At 44.5% G+C, this 24,635-nt stretch overlaps 1 protein-coding gene across 2 annotated transcripts in view; it reads right to left on the reverse strand.

The window, feature by feature from the left end:
* TMEM131 (transmembrane protein 131) overlaps nucleotides 1-24,635 on the reverse strand; it is an 892,454-nt gene that overhangs the window by 749,597 nt on the left and 118,222 nt on the right. For both annotated transcript variants that reach the window (XM_069204268.1, XM_069204267.1), the window contains exon 2: nucleotides 14,516-14,577. In XM_069204268.1, coding sequence (XP_069060369.1) covers nucleotides 14,516-14,577 — 62 coding nt within the window. The remainder of the gene's footprint in view (nucleotides 1-14,515; nucleotides 14,578-24,635) is intronic.

The following is a 24,635-nucleotide window of genomic DNA, read 5'->3' on the forward strand; positions in this document are numbered from 1 at the left end:
ACCCCTGGGCCACTTTTTAACATATGAAGCCTTGGTGCATTCCTTCGGAGATCTGTGGTCGACGAGCAGGGACAAACCACAGACACACAGTGTTGCAATTACTGGTGACCATGGGCAACGCACGGTATTTAGTGAAATGGTTCTATAGGACACTGAGGGTGACGGACGGAAAGGCCATTGATGGTACTCAGGGACAAATGGAGAGAGTGCTCACCAACTCACACTGGAGTAAGATACTGGCATACCCCAAACGTAGCTCCAGAAACACACAGAAACACACACACAGAAACACACACACACACACACACACACACAGAAACACACACACACACACACACACACACACACACACACACACACACACACACACACACTCTCTCCCCCTCTCCCCCTCTCCCCCTCTCTCCCCCTGCCTAATGGAGACTGCTTAAAGGAATAGTCCCCCGAGAATGGCTGATCACTTACTAGCATGTCAGTATTTTTTTTCTAGTACATTATGGTATTTTCGCAACTATTAAGGAGTGCTTTCAAAATGTGGGCCAATTTACTAGTAGAAATATGGTTGTAGAACACATACTCAGTCAATCACAGGCCCACTCAATACACAACTGCGGGTATGTATTAGCGACTTAGAAGATATGCCTGATCTCCTCCCAGCATACTGCATTATCGATAATCTACCATAATGGTTGTTACTTGCAAATAACATTGTTATATATGAAATTGTTGAATAATGAACAAAATGCCAAATAAACATATGTTAAAAAAACAAGGGTTGATCAGTCTTTTTGGTCATTCTTGCCCCCTCCATTTTCGAACTAATACACTACATCATTTTCTCTTTCAATTATCCTCAAGACTTTAGGCTTCTCAGCCTGTTAACTGCTATAGAGCATGATTGAGAAGATGGCTGGTTGACACCAGAACAAAAGACAATACAAACAGAATTCCAGAACCGCAATGACATTTCTACACCACCACCACTCTAGAACATATAAAGACACTGTTAATATGACTCCATTATTCCTATCGCAATCTCAGAAGCTACTTGCACATCAAAGGTACTTAATCAAATAGCTGGGGAACTCCACAGGTTTAAATGGTCCACCTCTGCCATCTTACACTATGAGACTTGCTAGCAGGACACCTCATCTCAAGAGCCAAAGAGATAGAAAACTACCTTGCTTTTAATAAAAAAAAACAAAAAAAAAAAAACATCCTAGATATAACTTTCCCATCCACCCAAAAGAATAAGTTACTTACCTTCGGTAACGCTTTTTCTGGTGGATACAATAACTACCTGTGGATTCCTCACCTAAAGAATTCTCCCTCGCGCCAGCCCTCAACTGAAATTTCTTCTAGCTCTGCACGTCGACGATGACGTCACAATCGCCCGACTCCACGCGACGCCACATGACGTCATCCAGGCAATAAGAAGCCCTCATCGACGTGCAGACATCAGTTATCACCATTTTGTACGTGCCATAGAGGCGAACAGGTTAAACCTAAAGAGTACACATTCATCCAGAATAGATGAAAATAAAACATTTAATATAAAACTCAATAAAAATCACAGTTATGAATGCTCAATCCGAGACAGAAATAAATATAATATATATATATATATATATATATATATATATATATATATATATATATATATGTATGTATGTATGTATAAATCCAGTCCAAAATGTCCCTTTCACTATCTTAATGTGCAAAGTATATACAATGAATACAACGAGGCGGGAGGGACCGTGAGGAATCCACAGGTAGCTAATGTATCCACCAGAAAAAGCGTTACCGAAGGTAAGTAACTTATTCTTCTGATGGATACACCTACCTGTGGATTCCTCACCTAAAGAACAGAGTCCCCAAGCAGTAAAACCTCTGGTGGTGGGTGCCCGAATGGTCAAACCAAGAAATCTTGCAGCACTGAGCGAGCAAAATGGCCATCCCTTATAACCTCAGAGTCCAAACAGTAATGCTTGGCAAAAGTATGGAGGGACGCCCAAGTCGCTGCCCTGCAGATGTCAGCCACAGGAACACCTCTAGCCAAAGCTGATGAAGCTGCTTTGGCTCTGGTGGAATGGGCACGAATCCCCACAGGTGGATCCTTCTTCGCCAAAGAATAGCAGATCTTAATACATAGAATGACCCACCTGGATAGCGTTCTCTTGTGGACCGCTCTACCTTTCCTCTTCCCCACGTATCAAACGAAGAGCTGTTCATCCTGTATGAACTCTTTCGTCCTGGCGACATAGAAGCTCAGAGCTCTTCGCGGATCCAGCCGGTGGAGCCTCTCTTCCTCTTTGGATGGGTGAGGTGGAGGGTAAAAGGAAGAGAGAGTAATCTACTGCCCCGGGTGAAAGGGTGTAACAACCTTCGGTAGGAAAGCCGCCTTGGTCCTCAACACCACTTTGTCCTTAAAGAAAGAAAGGTATGGGGTTTCCACTGAGAGAGCCTGAAGCTCACTAACCCTTCTGACAGATGTTATGGCCACCAGGAAAACCGTTTTTAATACTAGGTACCGTAAAGAACAAGAATGAATTGGTTCGAACGGAGCCCCCATAAGAAAAGTTAGGACTAAGTTAAGGTCCCACTGAGGCATAACGAACGGCGTGGGTGGATACCTATTAATGAGTCCCTTTAGAAACTTTAAAACAATTGGTGATTTAAAGAAGGACGGTTGATCAGGAAGGCACAGAAAAGCAGGTAGTGCAGACAGATAACCTTTAACAATGGCAATTGCAAAACCTTTCTGTGCCAGATGGAGTGCAAATGACAAAATGTCAGACAAACCAGCTTTTAAAGGATCTAAACTATTCTCTCCACACCAGCTTGTAAATTTAGCCCAACGATTAGCATAGATTGACTTGGTGGAGTGTCGCCTGGCCGATAAAATAACTTCCACCACATCTGGAGGGAGAGAAAAGGAACTCAGATTGCCCCGTTCAATCTCCAGGCATGAAGATGCAGGCTCTGGAGGTGGGGGTGTAGAATCTGCCCCTGCTGCTGCGAGAGGAGGTCCACCCTGCAAGGGAGACGGAGCAGAGGGCACTGAGAGAGTTGGAGTAGGTCGGAATACCACACCCTTCTCGGCCAATCCGGAGCTATTAAGATGACTTGAGCTCGGTCTTGGCGGATCTTCCTGAGAACTCGAGGAATCAAGGGTATGGGGGGAAATGCATAAAGACACTGCGCATTCTCTTGAGTTGCAAACAGATCTATTTGTGGATATCCCCACATCCGGAAGATACACAGAACTAGATCTGGATGAAGACGCCACTCGTGATCGACCGAGCTGCGTCGACTGAGAATGTCTGCACGCACGTTCAGGACTCCGGCCAAATGATGCGCAATTAAGCAGATCTTGTGATCCTGAAGCCAGGACCAGAGACGAAGAGCTTCTCTGCAGAGAAGATACGACCCCACTCCTCCCTGTTTGTTTATATACCACATCGCGGTCGTGTTGTCCGTTAGAACTTGGACTGATTGACCGCGAATGGAAGGGATGAAGGCCTTGAGTGCCAGACGTACTGCCCGCAACTCTAACAGATTGATATGCAACTTCTGTTCCCCTGGAGACCAAAGGCCTTTGATCTCCAGGTCCCCCAGATGAGCTCCCCACCCTAGAGTGGAAGCATCCGTTACCACCGTGGCCACTGGAAGAGGCAGCGAGAACGGCATTCCTTGAGACACGTTGTCGACCGCTGCCCACCATCGAAGATCCTCCGCAGATTCTCTGGAGATCTTTATTGAATCTTCGAGATCCCCTTTGTGTTGAAACCACTGTCTGTGGACGCACCACTGGAGAGCCCTCATGTGCCAGCGTGCATGAGTGACCAACAGTATGCAAGAAGCAAACAGACCGAGCAGACGAAGGACCTTGAGGACTGGAACTACCGCTCCATTTCGAAACATTGGAATCAAAGCCTGGATGTCCTGAACCCTCTGGGGCGGAGGAAAGGCCCGATTCAATGTCGTGTCCAATACTGCCCCTATGAACAGGAGGCGTTGAGAGGGCTCCAGGTGAGATTTGGGTACATTGACTGAAAAACCCAGGTCGTACAACAATTGAGTCGTCGACTGGGGATGGCACCGCACGAGCTCTGGAGTTTTGGCCTTGATCAACCAATCGTCCAGATAGGCAAACACAGCTATCCGCCTTCTTTTGAGCTCTGCTGCTACCACCGCCATCACCTTCGTGAAGACTCGAGGTGCTGAAGTAAGACCAAAGGGAAGGACCGCAAACTGATAATGCTGTGATCCCACTACAAACCGGAGATACTTCCTGTGCGATTTGAGGATCGGAATATGAAAATACGCGTCCTGAAAATCAACCGACACCATCCAGTCTCCTTCGTTCAACGCCAAAAGAACCTGTGAGAGGGTCAGCATTTTGATCTTTTCCTGTTTGAGGAACCAATTCAAAATCCTCAAGTCCAAAATCGGTCTTATAGTCGACCATCCTTTTTGGGAATCAGAAAGTATCTTGAATAACACCCCTGACCCCTCTCTTGCTCGGGAACCAACTCTATTGCACCTTTTTGTAATAGGGATAATACCTCCTGCTGTAATAGGAGAAGATTGTCTTCCGAACAGAAGGATGGGCGGGGAGGGAAGGGAGGAGGGAATTCCTGAAAGGGAAGAGCGTACCCCCTCTTCACAATGTCGACAACCCAGGAGTCCGATGTTATGACCTCCCACATTGGAAGAAAAGAGGCAAGTCTCCCCCCTACCGGAGACGAATGGATAGGGAGTGGTGGAGGACTATGGCTGCTTTCCTTTCTGCACCCCTCCTGAGGAAGAGGAAGAGGCAGAGTGCTGCAAGGTGGCTCCTCTCGTACGGACTCTGCCCCTGAAGGATCTGTAAGGCAGGGTAGAAGTAGATTGTTGTGGTCCATGCAATCTTCCCCGAAAGGAACCACGTCCAAATCCCTTAAATCGCCGAAAGCCTCTAAAGGAGGATGAGGCCGACGTCTGGAGTCCCAAAGACCTAGCAGTCGCTCTGCTTTCTTTAAAACGTTCCAGGGCAGAGTCAGCCTTTGTGCCGAAGAGCTTCTCTCCATCAAACGGAAGATCAAGGGGTGTGGCCTGCACGTCCGACGAGAAGCCAGATGACCGAAGCCAAGACTGCCGCCTAGAGACTATGGTCATGCCCATAGCCCTAGCCACTGAGTCCGAAGTGTCCAATCCAGACTGGATCACTTGCGTTGCAGCCGCCTGAGCATCCGCTAATAGTTGCAGCATCTCTTGGGACAAATTAGGGTGGCCCTTCGCCTCTTCCATAAGGGCATGGATGTAATGCCCTAGTATGCATGTGGCATTGGAAGATTTTAGGGCCATACTGCAAGATGAAAATGTTTTTTTAGCAGTATGATCCATCTTTTTTGACTCCCTGTCCGCAGGGGCCCCAGGAAACGAGCCAGGAGAGGATCTAGATGAACATGAAGCTTGCACCACTAGGCTCTCTGGAGTTGGTTGTCTGGAAAGAAACACCGGATCCCCAGGCGCCGTCCTGTACCGCCGAGCCACCGCTCTGTTGACCGCAGCGGTGGACACAGGTTTCAGCCAGATATCCTTAATGGGGTCCAGCAGAGCCTAATTGAATGGTAGAAGAGGCTCAGCAGAAGCAGACGTCGGATGGAGGACTTCTGTTAATAAATTTCTCTTGACCTCCACGGTAGGAAGGGGAAGATCCAAAACGTCTGCAGCCTTACGAATGAGTGCGTGGAAAGAAGCAGCTTCCTCCGTGACCTCTCCAGGGGAAGCCAGACCCCATTCCGGGGTAGTGTCTAGGCCACTAACTGAGTCCAGTCCCTGGAAGTCACCAGAGGGCTCTATAACTTCACCTTCCTCCAGGTGTTGCCTCGCGTACTCCTCTTCCTCCAAGAGACGAAGAGCTAGGCGTCTTGACTTAAGTCTTGACTCCAAGCCTGGAGTCGACAAGGCGTCGGCCGACGCCGAAGATCTTCGTCGGCGCTGAACCTCGGATCCGTCCGAAGCCGGAGGCTCCGGCTCCAAAGGGTTCTTAGACATCGATAGGACCCGAGGCGAATCCGACGGCGCCGTAACAGGTGTAGCCATCCTGGGCGACGTCATAGGCATCGGCGCCGCTTCAGGTGCAGCAGATAAAAACGGGGTGAACGGCGCCGACCTGTAAGACGCCGGAACACCCAAATCGTAGGCCAGAGGGCCAGGCGGACCTGCATGACTTCCACCCGGCGTCATGGAAGTAAAGATGTTATACATAGCGTTTAAAAACGCTGCAGGATCCGATCCCGGAGTCGGGAAAGCCGGGTACTGCTGCTGCTGCACCGGCGCCGGCAAAGCTGCCGAAGAGGGTCCAGGTAACTCCTGGCCAGGAGAACCCTCAGGCCTCTGGGGAGGCTCAACCTCAAAGACCGACCCGGGTGACGTCGGGGTCGTCGGAGGTGGAGGGGTGGCGGTCGGGCTTATCTCCCACATCGGACGACGGAGAAGCCGATCTAGATCTGGACCGTCCCTTGCTCGATCAGCGCCGAGATCCATGACGGCGCCGAGAGTCACTTTGATGGTGACGAGACCTCGAGGATCTCGACGAAGACTCCCTCCTATGACGCCTCTCCTTCTTCTTGGACCGGGCCAAGAACAACTTCGCCTCCCTCTCCTTAATTGCCTTAGGGTTCATGCGTTGACACGAACCGCATGCCTCGACCTCATGGTCGGAACTAAGGCACCAGAGGCAGTGTTCATGGGGGTCGGTAACCGACATCCGACCCCCGCACAGGCTACAAGGTTTAAAGCCGGATTTTCGAGGCTGCGACATCGTAACCTGCCGTTGGAAACAGTAGCTCCCTGTGAGCCTCGAAGAATTAACCATTATTCGGGCACGGAAAAAAGGGAACGGACGTCTGCACGTCGACGAGGGCTTCTTATTGCCTGGATGACGTCATGTGGCGTCGCGTGGAGTCAGGCGATTGTGACGTCATCGTAGACGTGCAGAGCCAGAAGAAATTTCCATTGAGGGCTGGCGTGAGGGAGAATTCTTTAGGTGAGGAATCCACAGGTAGGTGTATCCATCAGAAAGCAAGGATACAAACACCTTTCTTAGATTCAGATATGCAATCTCGGGGAACTGCAGCACAGCAGGCTTCACAAATATCATTCTTAACTTTGCTGCATCCCAGCCATGACCATCCCTGGCATATGATGTGCTTTCGAACAAGTTTAAAACCACCTGCTTCACACCTGTTCTAAAGAAAATGCAAACCTGCAAGCCAACAGACTTTTCCACTTACCATACCATAGCCAGTGGCTCTTTAATAGGAAAACTCACTGAAAGTTCCTCAATTAAATTTCAGCTTGCACCTAGAGCATTTCATACAGACAGTTGCAAGGATGCCTATTTGACTGCCATCGGGGATGACTAAAGTATGGCTGACCCAAATAGATTTGCTACATTTCTGCTACTATACTTAGTTGATAATATGCCTCATCTTGTACTGCTGCAGATACTCAAGAACATCTAGTTTACCTTCTAACTTGCACAGAGATCTCTCATCATCTAACTTCTGACATTCTCTTCAGCATCAATCTTCCTCCACAACTGGTATCCCTCAGGGTTCCTCAACACTGTTTTGCTCTTTAAAGTATCTCAGCCCCCTTCAGTACCTTCCTACCTCCTTCTACCTAATGTGCTATAATTATGTGGCTGACACACAAATTATCATAAAGCTTGAAAAGCCATAAATCATTACCATCTGGCAGTGCCTCAAAGATGTCTACTTCAAGTTAATAGTTGGCAGCACCAAGCACAATTCATCAAAAACTGATATCCTCACATGTGGAAGTAAACCTAGTATTACCCTTTGACCATACAGCCATAAGTAATTGGCCCATCCCAGTCCCTTTTCAACCTAAGTAACAGCAAAAGTAATTGTGGACACCAAACCCTTGCTTCCATGTTAACTAAATCCAGTTAACCGAGAAGCATTATACAGCACACATTGCCTATGCTGCTAAATGACTTTCAAAGAGCACAAGCTACCATCCCCATGTCCTTTTGAGTCTCAACTATATCAATGGTATCTATGCTAAATCTACTATTTTGCAGGCCCTGGAATGCAGCTACTAGACAACACCTTAAACTCAGTGAACTCTCCTACAAAAAAAAATCCTCAATGATTGCCGGTGGCTAGAAAATTACCTTTAAAGATATGTGCATGATACATTACTATTGATTCCATTAAATTAATCTTCTTTTAAAATACACCTTACCTTCCAACATAGTAGGCCACTCCATTCGAAATAGACCCCCCATTACAGATCTCCCTACTTTAGGGAAATCAAAATGTGTCAGGCGAGCTTTTCCAGTCCAATCAGCCAATATTGATAACTCTATTAATGCATGATAAATTAATGATTGGGAATCAAGTAAAATTCTGGTGAACACTAAAAAAAAAAAAGGAAAAAAAAAAAAATAATAATAATAAAGGATCAGCTATTAAAAATGTGGGATGTAGCCGAAGCAGTGGAGCTCCTGAACCTACAGGAGGGATGTGACCGCAGGGGCCATGACTGCATTTGCCACAAACTGGAATTGTCATTACCTTCAAATGAAATAGCACACCGAACCTTTAACTTGTAAAGAGTGGACATGAATGACTATAACTGAATAAGGGGAAATCAGTGGTGAACAGAAGTAAGGAATGGGGCAACTGAGAATCGGCCTAGGTTTATGTTCTACAAAAGAAGAATAGAGACTAGGACAACAGTTCTTAACATCTGGTCCAAAGATCCCTCGGCGTCCGCAAAACCTATAGAGGGTCCGCAACAGCTTAGAAACTTAAATATTAAAAGATTAACAAAATGTATATACATTAAAACCAAATGTAAACTTGAAAAAGTTAAAATGCCTTGTAAATGTGAAAGATTTTGACATTGGAAGTTAAACATTAAGTTAGTATCCTCAGATTGGTTTGTGAGGCAGTGCAAACGAAATAATTTATGGACAGTGAGGGGCCTCAACTGACTTTAGAAAAGTGCCAACTTTCCCATTAAAATGTAAATATTTTTATATTTGTTTGGGAATTTAATAAATATATCATCATTTGTGTATTTGTTTGATGAATACTTGTTTCCGCTAGACCGTGCATCTTTCAGTTCAAACCATCTACATTGCTTAGGCCGGCATCCCGGGATTCCACTAATGACTCAGTGAGGGTAATGATTAAGTGAGGGTCCACAGAAGTCAAAAGGTTAGGAGCCACTGCACTAGGATATGTTGTCCTTCTAAAACCTGCTCCTGTACTAGTAGAAACCTTTGCTTCATGCTACATGGAAATACCATACCTCGGTTTCTAGCCTAAACGCCAAGAATAAGAACTAGACCAGCCTAATGCTTGGTGGAACAGGATAGGTTGTATGGATAGCCTGAGATTTCTTACCACAATGAGAATCGTAATCGGATAAGAAATTAGTCAATTGCCCAATGCCTGCAACCAAGGAAAGACATCAGTAAGCAATAGCAGCCATTCCACCCCAACTATCCAGACTTTTCCCTTTCTCTTCTTCACCCGAGGTCAATGGTTTAGATTTAGATTTTCAGCACTCCATATCTCAGTACTTCATTAAATAAAGAATCAGGCAATATTGTCACAAGTTTACAGCCAAACAGCAATCAACAGTAACAGCACTAAACAATTTGAGTCCTCTGTAAGATGATTAAGCCTAATTTGTAGTTATTTTAGGCTGTTAACAAGGACACTCAAAACAAAAAACTCTATGTACCAAATTCATCATCCTACAAGAAAACCCAACAAAATATCAGATTACAGTGAATCCATGACAGAAGAGATGTCAATGCCAAATCTCTTGCTACATTTTTGTTGAGGATTACATGTCAAACTCAAACCTTTGGGTTCAAGTATCAATCTTCTAAGATTCAGTAGTTTTCAAACAAACAATTCACAGGTAAAGTATAATAGCTTATACAAGCAATCTCATAAATAAAAATGCACATCTATGATCAGCTTACTGGGTGAAGCTTGTACCAATAAAGAACACTGGGCTCAGATTGTCACTGCTAAAACGGTGCATAAAAATGATTTACATTTGTACAAAAATGTTAATGTTCATATGATCCATTACTTCACATGCAGTCTTTAGAGCTACGGACAGAACACAGTTCAGATATCAGTTGGCAATTGGTTTAGTATCCTTCCAGATTGACTTGACAAGATGGTGAGACTCACAGTGTAAATAAAAAGCTACACAGATTGCCTCTGGTATGCATGAACAGGAGGTGGGTGTAATCATGAGTCTGTCCTCAAGCTCAAAGGATTCATACATCCAATTATGAAAGCACCCACTGTCAAGCAAAGGGAATCCATCATTACTCTGGCCACGGAGATTCATAACCACCCCAAAGGTGTACTATGTTCTAATTGAGGGCTTTAAAGCAGATTTAATTTTGGCTATAATGATTGCAATTGAGTTACAATATTCATGTCTCAGTTCTCGTGGTTTTACCTTGACAATGTAATGTAAAGCTTGGTCAACTGCACAGCTCTTTGCTCAAGTCAAGACAATGGATGTGCGAAATAGTGTACTTTTCTGTAAAATTGTGTGCAAACTATAAAACAAATTAAGAAAATGGTACGAATTGTGGTTCGCTAGTGTCTTGCATGAGATGTTCACACAAGGACATACATCAAAAGATTGTGTGCGTTGATGGCAGGAGACCGGTGTAACTCCATGAACTTTAGTAAAGGTTGTTGAATACAATTTCTAAGCAACTTGCTAATAGAACCTTATAAAATATTATTAAGCACAATGTACAATACAAATATTGCAATACAAAAAACTGGCATAAATATTTGTAAACGTAGGGAATCAGGTACACACTCAACTACACTACTTCTTTTGTAATACTGATTGCTGGCCTCTCATACACAGTTCTGAATACCTGGACAGGACCCTTTCAGACCACAACTCACTCTGTATTACATTTCAGTGGGGGATGAATAAGGTCTCCCACTCGGCGGCTCCACATGGAAGCCTTGCAGGATGCAACTTACAAGGACATGCTGGCTAGGCACATTTCCACATATTTTGCACAGAATGAGGGATCATTAGAACGGAACACTATGAAAGTAGTTATGAGGGGGCACTGTATTGCCACAATGTGGGGAACTACATCAACTCTCACTCGCAGTGTACTAGAACTTGAGGCTCGCCTGCAGACCCTAGAGCTTGAGGCCGTGTCGGTTCCCGCAGCACACCTGCGTCAGGTGAACTTGCGTCGCCAATACCAGAAAGAAGTTAATCTATTTGGGCCTTGGACTATAAGTCCTTCATAACCTGCCGGCGTGTTGATGGGGACAGACCTGGGCAACGCTGGCATAGATACTGCAATGTGAGTTTGCGCTGCTGGCCCTTTATGCCCCACTTGATTGCTTTAGGGAATTAGCAGTCCTCAAGGTCAACTGGGTAGTTATGCTTATTCCCTCAGTGTTGGATCGCATACACTGAGTAACTGTGCATATTCCCTCTGTGTTGGATCGAACAGGAGCACCGAGATGCACCAGGTGGGAGCGTCTCCCATGGACTTTTGAGTCATTTCGATATGTAGGTGTGAATGTTTATCATACGGACAAGGATTTACTTGATAGCAATCACGCCAAAGCCATCGCCTCAATTCATCAATCCATGCATTTCTTGACGTGATTGCCCATCTCACCTATGAGCAGAGCATCAGTGGCTAAAATGCTGGTCCTCCAGTGACGCTTGTATTTCTTTGCATACCTGCCAGTCCTACCAGCCAGATCCTTTTTCAAGACTCTGAAAAGTCTGGAATCTGCACTTTTGTGGGGACATGCTCGGAAGCGGGTCTCGTAGCCTGGACTTCAACGCCCTCCCGTTGAATGGGAGCTTGGGGTCCCAGATCTAGAGCTGTACTTCGCCGTCGGCTCAGTTGCAATGGCAAACTGAAGATAAAACGATGGAGGGTGGCCTGGTTTGGGAGGACCTGGGAGATATGGATATCTTGGAATGGCTTTTTTACTCAGACTGGCTAACTAGAGGGACGGGCAAACTCATGCGTACATCCAAGCTACAGAGGGTCCATGATCCCTCCCTGTGGTGTGATGCAGGACCCACCCAAATGGGTCACTTATACAGCAACGGGCCCTGCTGTCCTTCAAAGGTCGACAGGAGCTTTATGACTTTGGGGCGGGTCTCTTCCTTGCACACACTGCATTCGAAGTGACGATCGCGGACACATGGGCCCGGGGACTGGCGGAACCTCCCCTGCACTTGGGTCTGCAATGCTTCTTGATGCACGGGCTTGGCTGTCGGGCAGTATCAGTTTTACATAAGACACTGCAGAGGGGAAACAGCAACTTCTTGACCTAGAGCAAGCCCAAATGGGATGATTGCTTGGGCGCAGAACTGACTTCCAAACAATGGACCATGGCCTTAGAACAAGTAAAGCGAGTTTTGCGTAATGCTTGGCCTAAAGTATATGCAATTTAATTATATACATCAAACTTACCTTACACCGCACCGCTTACACAAAATGTTTCCAGGGGCGTCCCCAGCATACACAAGATGTGGTCATGTGGATGCCACATTTGTTCACATGCTTTGGGAGTGGCCCCCAATACTTAGTACCTGGACCCAGGTGTTGGAACAGGTGGCAGCAGTCATTGATGTTCAGCTGCTACTCTAGATCCGCTTCTATGTCTTCTGGGGATCACAAAGCATACTAGACATAGCACACATTACCTGAAGCTAGTAGACCTGGGAATGGTCCTCTACAAGAGACTAATTGCTATGAATTGGAAAGACTACCACCCACCCACGGTTGAGTGTTGGCTTTGAGTGACTCATGAATGGGGCCTGGCAGAGGCACACACCATGATGCTTGAACCTATGTCACAAGACAGTGGAGGTGTAGCTACAATGTGGGATGCAAATGTTAACAAATTGTTTGATACCCACCCTTGAAGGATAAGGCACCCAACTGGATTAAACCAATATGCGGTCTGTCTCTTCCTCACGCACTGGACCACAAAGCTCCAGTGGAAAACCATGCCTCCTCCTAGATAGTATTTGATGAGAGGTGCTTTCCCCAAACAAAGGCTGCCCTGCATATCTAAGAGAGTCCTTGAGTCCCTCAGGTCCACATAGTCCCAAATCATCATAAACGATAATACCAGCCAGACAGTTTTTGTTTCACTTGGAAAAACACTGAATAAAGTTGAAATGTTGATTTGTTATGTTAAAAAATGCACACATTGGCTTATCATCAAGATATGCGAGTGCAGCATGTTCCTTTAGAGATTACCCCGAGCCCATCCCACTCAACGCTTCTTGACACTATACATGTTAGTATACAACTTACTAGTAGAACATTATTATTGTCGAACTAATGCAAAGAATCTGATATTTCTAAAAGGACGAGTCTACTGGCAGGAACTAAGACATGGGAAAGTCTTTTTTGGACACAGTATGTGAGACCAGGAGTGGTTCGTAGAAGCAGATATATATGAGATAACAGTAAACATCCCCACCCACCAGCCCACCTCCAAAATATAAACCCACTTAGAGAGAAAACTGTTGACACAAGGAGCATTTGAGAAATAAGTGGTCGGTGAAGCTACACAAATGGTTGAGCACATCAATTATGTTTTTTTGAAGAACTACTAATTCTAAATGCAAGGCAACTAGTCCACTATCACAACCCACATTCCAAGGTATGTATGTGTGCAAATCGTGAGGACACTGGGCATATGAGGCTGGTGGGAACAACCTAGCCTGAGGCATGTTTGCTGCCGACTAAGCATTATGCAGTTAGGGTGTTTGATGAAGTGACCAAGCCCAGTCATTAACTGCCAAAACATAATTCAAATGACAGCCTCGCAAGTGCATAGCCAAATAGGTCACAGTTTAAAGTGGATCTTGCAGACCTTTATAGAAATGAAGTGTCTAATACCGCTAAAACGTACGCCATTGAGAAGTAAAAAGCAACAGCCAATGAAAAAATATAATATGTTCTTCATAAGTCTGAGTCCAAGTTTGTTTCTCTATTTCAGCTGTATTTACTACTGGTAGATCCGCACAAAACTGCTAACGAATATAAAGCGCCAAAGAGGAGGCCATGAGGCTCAAAATATCTTGCTGCTATTCATTCAGCCATAGCATATTTCCTAGCAGTTACTGCTAATTCTTATTTCAGGACAGGATTCTCTAGGTTTTACCATTTCCAACTATTAAACACATGGAAAAACGTCGACACCGATTCTCACATTTCAAAAAGATGAACTACAACTTAGTTTAGGCTGCATTTCTGTACAGACGTTAAACTCACATTAGGTAGGATTTTTTATAGTACTACAGCAATGGAAGTTGTCTTACAATTAAGTAACTTTGCACACTGCTAAAAGAACGTTGTTTATTTGAACAACAACAAAAATGCAGTTTTAGTTTTAACAATGGTTGTTCGCTTGAATGCGAAAGTGTAAATTACCTGTAACAGGCCTCCTTTGTCGAAGCGCAGCACTTCTATCACATTATCAGACTGGACAAAGGCTAGAAATAATAAAAACAAGGACATGTATTAGCTACACATTATGCGCATTTAAAGCTGACCTTAAGCACCCTCCAACATACTCGATAATCCTCTCATATTAAGGGCATTCATACATTAAAAAAAAAAACAGCCCCTTTGCCTTCCCAACAGTCTACGGTCACTACTTCGGCAGTAAAATAGGAAAGACAATGGATTACAAAAAGACACATTTGATTAAGACTGTGTACAAAACGTCACGGCCATTTCGGTGAAAGTTTGCAACTGAATTAAAACTGCTATTCGCACACCATGTTAGACGGTACTTGGTCGTTTTAAACCAATCTATAGGAAAACGAGAATGCTTATTTTTACCAAGGTGGCTGTAGAAGTGCAACTTCGCCTGAACTAGGAGTAGATTTGCGACCGGATTCTGTATTCAAGGAAGACATACACAACTGTTTTAACGATCTCTATTAGAGTTTTATTTTCCGTATTTAATATATAAGACGGTAGTCTTATCCTGCTTGAAATGGAAAAATAAAAGTGCAGGTACTCTATACACCAGAGTACCTGCTTGTTTCTGAGAAGTGCCGGTACTCTCCAATTAAAAGAATTACGTTTTTCTTAAGTGCAGGTACTCTCCCTCTCCAAATAAAAAAGTGCCGGTACTCAGTACCGGACAGTACCGGCCCATTTAAAGCACTGGTTCTTATCCATTCCTGTCTTTAATTTTCTTTCAAGCGGTCATCTCTGATGTCCTTTTTGTTTCTTTTCTCTTCTCTTAAGTCTGTTGTCTCTTCTTATGTCTACCTCCGACGTTCGCGGGACCATGTGAAAGAAAACATAATCAGGAAAAACAGGTAAGTGTAGCCTGTCTCCTCCTTTCCTCATAGATGCACATAAAGTGCTGGGAAGGGAGGTACGGGTGAGTAAGGTGAGTAGTGATTCCGGGTGAGATTTATTATTTGTGTGGTACAGTGCACTGCGTGGCGCGTATGCGCATCATATTCTCACACAATGTAATAATCCTGTCGTGAACACCCATGTGAATAGGCATTTACTCCCTCTTATCAGTGTCCGTTACGGTTTGCCCGAGGGCCCTTCACACTTCCCCAGTCCCACCAGTGAACTGTGGGGTTCTGGAAACGTGCACACACCTGCATGAGCCACGTTCCTCCAGGGACGTGGCTGGAGTTCTCGTCCTGTCCTGCATCTCTGTAAAAACTTCGTACTTGTATAGCGCACCACTAACCCGTTAGGGTCTCAAGGTACTGTACGCATACCGCTGTGGAACCCCTCCTGGCTTTTCCCTGTGAGGTGCCCACTCCTGGGCAACCTCCAAGGTGTAGCCAGGCATCCCAGCGCTGTTGGGGCCGTTGTGGAGATTAAGCAAGCTATTGCCCAGAGTTAAAGAGTGGGACCCATGAATTAGATTAGGCACCGATGCGAGAATTATCAGGTCCGAGGAAATTGAGCCCAAGACCCTCCAAGGCGGGAATTGAACCCTGGTCCCGGGCCAGATTTCTGCATCAGGGTCTGCCGCTCTAACCATTGAGCCACACTTTTCCACGTTCTCTTGTCTCTTTTGGCTCCGCAGTGCCCTCCGGCTCCGTCTCTGGCCTTAATCCTCCGATGTCCTTCTCCTGGCACGTCTCACTGGCATTCTCCTTCCTCCTCACACTCCTCACTGGCGTTCTCCTCCTCGCGCTCCTCACTGGCGTTCTCCTCCTCGCGCTCCTCACTGGCGTTCTCCTCCTCGCGCTCCTCACTGGCGTTCTCCTCCTCGCGCTCCTCACTGGCGTTCTCCTCCTCGCACTGCTCTCTGGCGTTCTCCTCCCCGCGCTGGATATCCGGGTCATGGGCGGAAGTCCAGCCCTCTCTTCTTTCGTTGGGACCCCCGGGGTACCGCAACAGCAGCCCAGTTCTCTTATTTTGTAACTGGGTTACCGCAACCCTGTTACAAGACTCTACAAAAAAAAATGATCAACTAATTGGGCATATATGTGGCCGGACTGGGAGATTGATAAGGAACATCTACAGTTCATTTCCAAAGAAGGGAAAAGCTCATAGAAATGTGTGCATGCCACAAGACCTCACTTCCCAGCAACTTTCGTAAAAAGCAATTTACCCAGTGCTCAGCTCTTGTGAAAGAGTACATTCCCATGAAGAACTTAAACGTTTAAGTATTTCCCCTCTGTGCAGCTCATAAGGGACTGTCACGCAATTATTTTTTAAGTGTCCATACATCAAAGACAAGTAGCTATTTCAGTTCACTGGGCAGACGGCTGCTGACCGATTCCACGAAGCTCTAAAATCAGTAGCACTAAGATGCCAGGGCTGGCAGGACCGTAAATCAGGAAGGGAGTGTTGAGCTAACAGGGATCCCTGAGTTTTGTAGATAGTCCTCTTGCAAACCACACACTGTCAGACTACAAGTATCACTTTTCGAAAATATTACAGCGCAAAGTAAAATTGGATGGTCAAAGTAATTTGCCACCAATGTGAAATTATTCAGGGATGTTAAGAGAGAGTCGGATGATAGAAGTACCTTGGAAACAACGTGTCAAGGGTTAAAGCAATGACATACTGCAACCTACCAGAAACAGTCAAAAACTTGCGAGTTCGGCGTCTCTGGGATTACCAAACTGTCAGCAAGCACAGTTATAGAGCACTCTACCTGCCCACATATTTGCCATGCCACTGCGCTCTTCTCTGGCCTTTTCATTGCTGGGGTATGTGTGCCCTTGCAAATGTCACAATGGTATTGAGCTCTTCTGGGAACACAAGACAGCTTCTTCTCCTAGAATCTCCGCCAGATATTAATCAGATCATCAATAAGGATGTGAAAGTTTATGGCGATTAAGTAGTGCATTGGTCTCCAGAACACACACACACAAACACACCCTCTTCCTGAAACTTTCACTAAATACTGAACAAACAAGATCGGTTCGGTTTGCACAGCTCATCCACTAGAGCAAAGATACAATAGCTCCTGCAGAAGGTCCTGTTTCGTGCAGTGATAAACAAAATGAGAAAACAAGCACTGGTAAAGCCAATATGTCTGCACTGGATGCCAACCTTTTCACTTTGCTAATGCTTGTTTTTTCAACCGTCATGGTTTTTGTAAAATTACACTGATGGGGAGCTACAGGCCCTTGCTCATTTAAACAATCATTACAAAAGCCTATAGGTTTGGTACTGGCAGCCAGGTTTTTGGCTTTGTCAATGCGTGTTCGCTTTTGTCATTGTTTTTGCAAAACTTTATACCTGGTGAATCTTGCAGACTATCCTCAATCAGCAGTGGCAAAAAGCACACATTTTTTGTCTCTTAAAGCACATAATGACACTGTAGTTCCTGGCACTGAAGGGAGCTACTTATGTGAATGTGCTCTTTATGCAAGGGCAGAATGCAGTCACTCCCAGTGAAGTTAGCAAATGACTAAATTGGGCTGATCTACTGCCCTCATGCTGAATGATGTGATGGGTAGGAAAATGTGAATGACAGAATAACAGACCAATCGCTGAAGACTGCTTGCTGAAATCCAATGTAAGTATGTGTATTATACATATAATTTTAGTAAAATCAAAAGGCCTTAATTTGTTATCAGAAAGCACACATTGCCATCCATAGTACTCCTGGCACTGAAATAATTGCTTTGTGTACATATGTGCTCAGTGTGAAGGAGCAGAATGTTGTGAAAGATTGGTGGATCACAGTGAAGTTAGTCAATGGCTGAAGTGGGTCGATGGCATGTGTGGCTGTAGTTACACATGCTGTGCAAAGCTGAAAAGCAGTCCCTCAAAAATGCGGTGGAAAACCTGTAAGAGTTGGCGGGGTTTGAAAAAGTGTTCTTAAGAAAACTCGGCCCACACAGGCTTGTTGACGAATCTGTACATCTACACGGTAGTGTTTTGTAAATGTATGTGGTGTAGACCAGGTAGCTGATTTGCAAATGTCAGCTAAAGGAATATTTCCTAAAAATGCCATTGTGGCACCCATTTTCCTTATGGAATGCGCTTTAGGAGAAAGTGGTATTTGTCTTTTTGCTTTAGCATAACATATTTGAATACATTTTAGAATCCATTTTGCGATGCTGTTTTTAGGTCAAGCATAGCAGCACACATGTGCTGGTTTTCCAACGTTTTGGTATTTATCAAGGCTTTTAACAACACCCACCTCACGCCCATCATTTTCACTCGTTCTTGGGCTTGCCCTTCAAAAATTCTTTGAGGACACTGGTAAATGGTTTACGTTTGTCCCTCCTTGGGTAGGGTTTGTTACCGCCTTGGCTATCGCTCCTGTTACATGGCTAATTGCACTTTTGCCGATAAGTTAGACTGCAAGTGAACTTTTCCTTTGTATCTCTCCTTATCACTGATGCTCATGGCGGCCATGGCGCTGTGAATTGGCTCACTTATGTGAAACTGTTTTAGTTTTGATTTTCATGTTACATGGCAAGAAGAGTCCGGTTAGGAGTTTACAACGCTAATAGCTCTAACTCGAGCAAATGCGAGGCCCACTGGATTGCAAACGCTTGTTTGTAACAGGATTTCCCTTATGTGGAAGTGAAAAAGCTACAAAAGCCGTTTTGTTTTCCTAAATTCTTTTGTCCCGTCAATGTAATACATGAGAGCTCTTTTTACATCTAATATGTGTAGGGCCCTTTCTGCTACAGAGTCTGGTTGTGGGGAAAAAACAGCAATTCAATTGTTTGATTAATGTGAAACTGTGAGGCAACTTTTGGTATAAACATAGGGTTTGAACGAAGGCCTATTTTGTCCTTGTTTATTTGAAAGAAAGGCTCTTCTAACATTAAGGCTTGTAGCTTACTAATACGTCTGAATGATGTAAAGCTACTGAAAAAGTTACTTTGTAAAAAAGGAATTGGAACTGACATGAGTGAAAGGGCTCAAAAGGAGGTCCCATGAGCCTAGTGAGTAAAATATTGAGATTCCAGATAGGCACTGGTGGTAGTGTTAGAATTGATTTTGAATTGCTTCGTTTCTTTTACACGTGTAAGTTTGAGCTTTTGTTGTCTCTGAACGCACTGTCTATCACATATGTTATCTTATGTATATTTGCTTAGGTAAAATAAGCCTGGTTCCACGCCATAGGCTTGCAGCTGGTTTCTTTCCCTAACTGGGGCACTGTACTCATTATAATTGTGTGTTCAAATAACTAACTGACCTCGGCTGTGGTATTTTGGGGAGGGAAAGGCTGTTATCTATACCTTTGAACCACGTAATCCTTTGAAGGGTCTCAAGAATGTGGGGAGTCAGGCAGCTGCAGAAGGGAGGCAAGGACAAAGCTGGGAATGGAACCAGTGTGTGGAAACTGATTAACTCCTTAAAATATCTGTATGACGTATATCATTATTTACACATTTTATGTATCCTTTGATGTATGAGTATAAATATCACTGTTAAACTCTTTATGCTAGCACACTTTACTTCGGGCCTGGGATGCCAGTGGTAAACCTGTCCTCTTTGCTGCAGCAAAAATAAACAGACCTTTGGTCATTGATTTTTCACTCCGGCTCTCCGTGTCAAAAACTCCTTTGTAAATGCATTTGTAAGTATCTGCAAATATGTGCATTTGACAATTTGGCGCCCGAACAGGGACCTTCCAGTGGATATCTTCAGTGGCTCTGTCAAGAGACGTGCTGCCAGTGGGGGGACGCCGTTCCGGAGGTGTAGATTCCAGGGGCCCCTGCACAAAGACTTAGTTTCAAAAGCAGCTGCATCTTATCCACCGGGCAGGCCTCTCCCCGCTTTCTCATGATGTCCCAGCGAAGTCCCTGAAAACATCGGTGTTTATCTTGACTGATTAGTCTGACACGGGCGGCCGGAGAGAAATCCAGGAAAAGCAGATAGTCAGGTAAGACTGTTCCTCGCTGGCTACTTGTCTGCTTTAACTTGCATTTGAGAGAATAATTGTTTTTGGATAACTTATCATTTTTGGGAATGATTAGTTCTTGGTAAATTTGCATTTGTACAAGGTACCATTTGACAATTTGTATTACACGTGTTTTTCTTGTTTGAGTAATTTGCCCAGGCCTGGAGCAATTTGTAAGTTAGTAAACATTTGAAAAAGGTTTTTTTTCTTTTTTGGTGCACATTTGAAAAAGGTTTTTTTTCTTCTTTGGTGCACATTTGAAAAAGGTTTTTTTTTTCTTCTTTGGTGCACATTTGAAAAAGGGTTTCTTTGGTGCATGTTACATTTTAAAATTTGGTGTGTGTTGTCTTTTGAAAATTTAAAAGGTTAGATATGGGAAATAAGAAATGTTGGCAAGGGTTATGTCTTTGTTTTCGCCGAAATCATGTGCCACGTTTAGATAAAAAGCAACCGATCCCAAAAGAGGGAACACCAGGGTGGGACATGTTAAAGGATTATGGTTTAGAGAATAATTTGTATAATAGTATATGGCGCAGATATACTAGACATTGTCCTGACCTCCAGTGGCCAGAGGATGGGTCTTTTGATTTAAAGAAACTAACCTACCTACAGGAATGTTTGTTTCATAAAAAGGCTAGACAACATATGTTTGAGGTATACAGAAAATGGGAAATGGAGGCCAATAAAAGAAAAATTAAATCAGATAAACTGATAGAGAGGGAAAATAGGAGAACCATCATGCAAAAGGCCGCCCTTTATCACCAGTCCCAAACCCAGAAAGGGATTGAATCTGAAGATAGAGTCCATAGGGCTCAGGTGGAGGGAAGTTATGTATCTAAGCCAACAGAAACCAAACATGCATTAGAGGAAGATGAGGTAATGCTACAGCTATTAGATAATAGCCCTACTGCACCTCCACCTTACACACCCCCTGTAGTAGCCCAACCTATCATGGGGGCACAGCAACAGCAGCAAGGGCAAGGACACAATTTGGGAAATCCAGGTGCACCACTACAGCAGCATGTGCCACAACCACCACAGCCTCTAGCCCAAGCTACCCCAATAGCCCAAGTCCTAATCCCTCCACCACCTGCCCCACCACTACCAGCCAGCACTGCAAGGCTACAAATAATGTTCCCTGCCCCTAATACCCCAAATGGACAACGCCGACAGTGCACAGCCATCCACTCACTTTCACCCATATGGAGCACACCTATTAAGTCGATTTTGCCCCCTAGTACCCGCTCCACTATTGGGGATGGGGAAAAACGGGTTATCAAGAATCAGTCAGAGAACTGGATGTCACATCCTATTTACACCCACACCGATATTATGGACACAATACAACAGATGTCACATTTTGGACAGCAATTAGCACTACTGTATATGATTGAAAAATTGGAGAGGGATTGGAAGTCTTGTATTACAGATTCTACCCCTCTCCCTTATGAACAAGAATTATACCAATTATGGCGGGACAGTGTGGCTTGTAGTCTTGATAGTAACAGCATAAATGAGGGAGTACGCATTTGTGTCATAGCCAGGGAAGATGTTCTAAATAGATATGGCAAGGGGTACCCAATGAGGGAAGTGCACCCTGATATGCCCACTGCAGCTGCAGTTGCAGCAGCAGCTGCCGCCGGACAACCAGCTCCCGGGCCGGTGGCCCAATTTGTCCATATACCATGGAAAAGGGAGGAGGTAATGGCTATAAAGAAAGACTTGCCAGACCCTCGAAAGAATCCAGCTGGATTCTATCGGGACCTTAGAATTGCCATTTCCACCACAACCATGACACTCAAAGACATTGACTATTTTTTTGGTGTTTTATTGGGTCCTGAAGTTTGGCATAAAATTAGAAGAGTAGATGATGCACCTACTTTGGGAAATACATGGGGGGGTTTAGAAGCACGGGAAGCACAAAGGGCACCAGGAACCCTGCCGCATCAGGATATTTTAGATTTACCTAACCGGATATTGACTAAGTTAGAAACTGTTATACCTCTTCAGACTGTGGATTGGGGAAAACTTGCCACTTATAAACAGAAAATAGGTGAAGATGTCCCAGATTATTTTACTAGAATTGAACAAGCTTTCATAGATTTTAGCGGTCAAGACCTCGCCACCGTAACAGGTGTCACACTATTTGTAGAACGCTTTGTTAATGGTCTTCTACCTGAAATATCACAAAAATTAAAAGCAACAGAGAGTTCGTGGATGACGAAGGGACAGGCAGAGATTTTACAGATGGCACAATACTATGAGAGCAGGTACAAGGAAGAATTAGAAAAGAATGAGAAGTCAGTAAAAGAATTGAAGAAAAAGGTATTATTACAGCAGGCATACCCCCAGCGGGATACAACCCCTCAGCAAAGGGGTGGCCCACCAAGGGGACGGGGAAGGGGTCGAGGCCGAGGTGCATCTGCACCACCCCAAGACCGCCGATTAAATATCAACCAATGTGCCTACTGTAAGCAGGATGGACATTGGCGTCATACTTGCCCATTATTGGAAGGAAGACAAAGTATGTCACTTCATAGAGGGAACGCGGCAGGTAATGCACGAGGACGAGGAAGAGGTAGAACTGATCAGAATTCACAGAATGAGAATCAGGTCCCGCGTAACACTAATATTTTTGACAATGCATTTGAACGACAATATTATGCTGATGATTTCTTTTCTGAATCCTACAATTATTAGGACAGCCACAGACAGGGCCAGGGGCGAGTAAGTATTCCTGTAGATCAGAATGGTCCCTACATTGATGTAAAAATCGAAGGGGAGGGCCATAAGTTTCTTCTAGATACTGGTGCCACCAGAACATCTATTGCACATTCTGCAGTCCCCGGGGCTCCCCTGTCTGGGCTTCATACCACATCAATTGGGATTTCTGGAATCCCCGTGGTGAGCCCCATTTACAGTACACACGCCACTCTCTTTAACATCAGGTTGCAATGAAAACTTGTTTGCATTAGATTTGTTAAAGAAATTAAATGCAGTTATTCACTGTTCAATGGATGGTGTCTATGTAACTATGGATAGTGTTTCCCCAACTCGGTGCATGTTCTCACAGGAATACGACTTACCCCCAGAGCTAAAGGAAATAGACCCTCGCTTATGGGCCAAAGGCAAGAATGATGTAGGCATTATGGATATCGACCCTATTGTAATAAAAATCAAACCAGGTGCCCGGTTACCTCGTGTTCCTCAATACAAATTACCTAAATCAAGCGAAAAAGGGCTCAAGGCAGTCATATCTGATCTTGTGCATGCAGGTGTCATAAAGGAAATAGTGAGCAGCCCATGTAACAGTCCAATCCTTCCTGTTGTAAAGAAACGAAATGATGCTAATAGATTAGATAGTGAGCAATCATTTACTGATAACACAGTATATCGATTAGTTATTGATCTCCGAGAAATTAATAAAATAGTAATTCCCCAGTTTCCCGTGGTCCCAGACATGAATAGTCTTTTCACCATGATTCCACCCTCTGCGTGTTTTTTCACCGTAATCGATTTGAAGAATGCGTTCTTCAGCATTCCAATTGCCGAAGAATCTCAATATTTGTTTAGCTTCGCGATTTTTGGTAGATCATTCGCGATGACAAGAATTCCTCAGGGATTTGTTGAGTCCCTGAGCATATATAGTCAATGTCTTAAACGTCAATTAGACCAATTTAATCCACCTTCAGGCTCTGCATTGTTGCAGTACATTGATGATATTTTAATTGCCTCAGATTCCATGACACAATGTAAGACTGATACTGTTGCATTATTACATCATTTAGCACCTCTGGGCCATAAGGTGTCCCTTCCAAAATTGCAGTATTGTAGAGAGGAGGTCACCTATCTAGGACACCTCCTCTCTAAGGAGGGAAGGAGATTACATCCAGACAGAATTAAACTGGTTCATACAATGACTGCACCACGCACCCCTTCTGAAGTCCGAGCATTTTTGGGATTTACATCCTTTTGCAGACAGTGGATTCCAAATTTTTCACTTATAGCAAAACCATTGACTGCTTTGACACTTTCAGATGTGCCCTCTCCTGTACCTTGGACTGACAAATGTGAGGAGGCTTTTCAAGATTTAAAAAAGGCGATGTGCTCTGCTCCTGTATTGGGTAATCCGGATTACAGCAAACCATTTGTTTTATTTGTGCATGAAAAGCATGGCTGTAC

The sequence above is a fragment of the Pleurodeles waltl genome, chromosome 8, assembly GCF_031143425.1.
Source record: "Pleurodeles waltl isolate 20211129_DDA chromosome 8, aPleWal1.hap1.20221129, whole genome shotgun sequence".
Lineage (NCBI taxonomy): Eukaryota > Metazoa > Chordata > Amphibia > Caudata > Salamandridae > Pleurodeles > Pleurodeles waltl.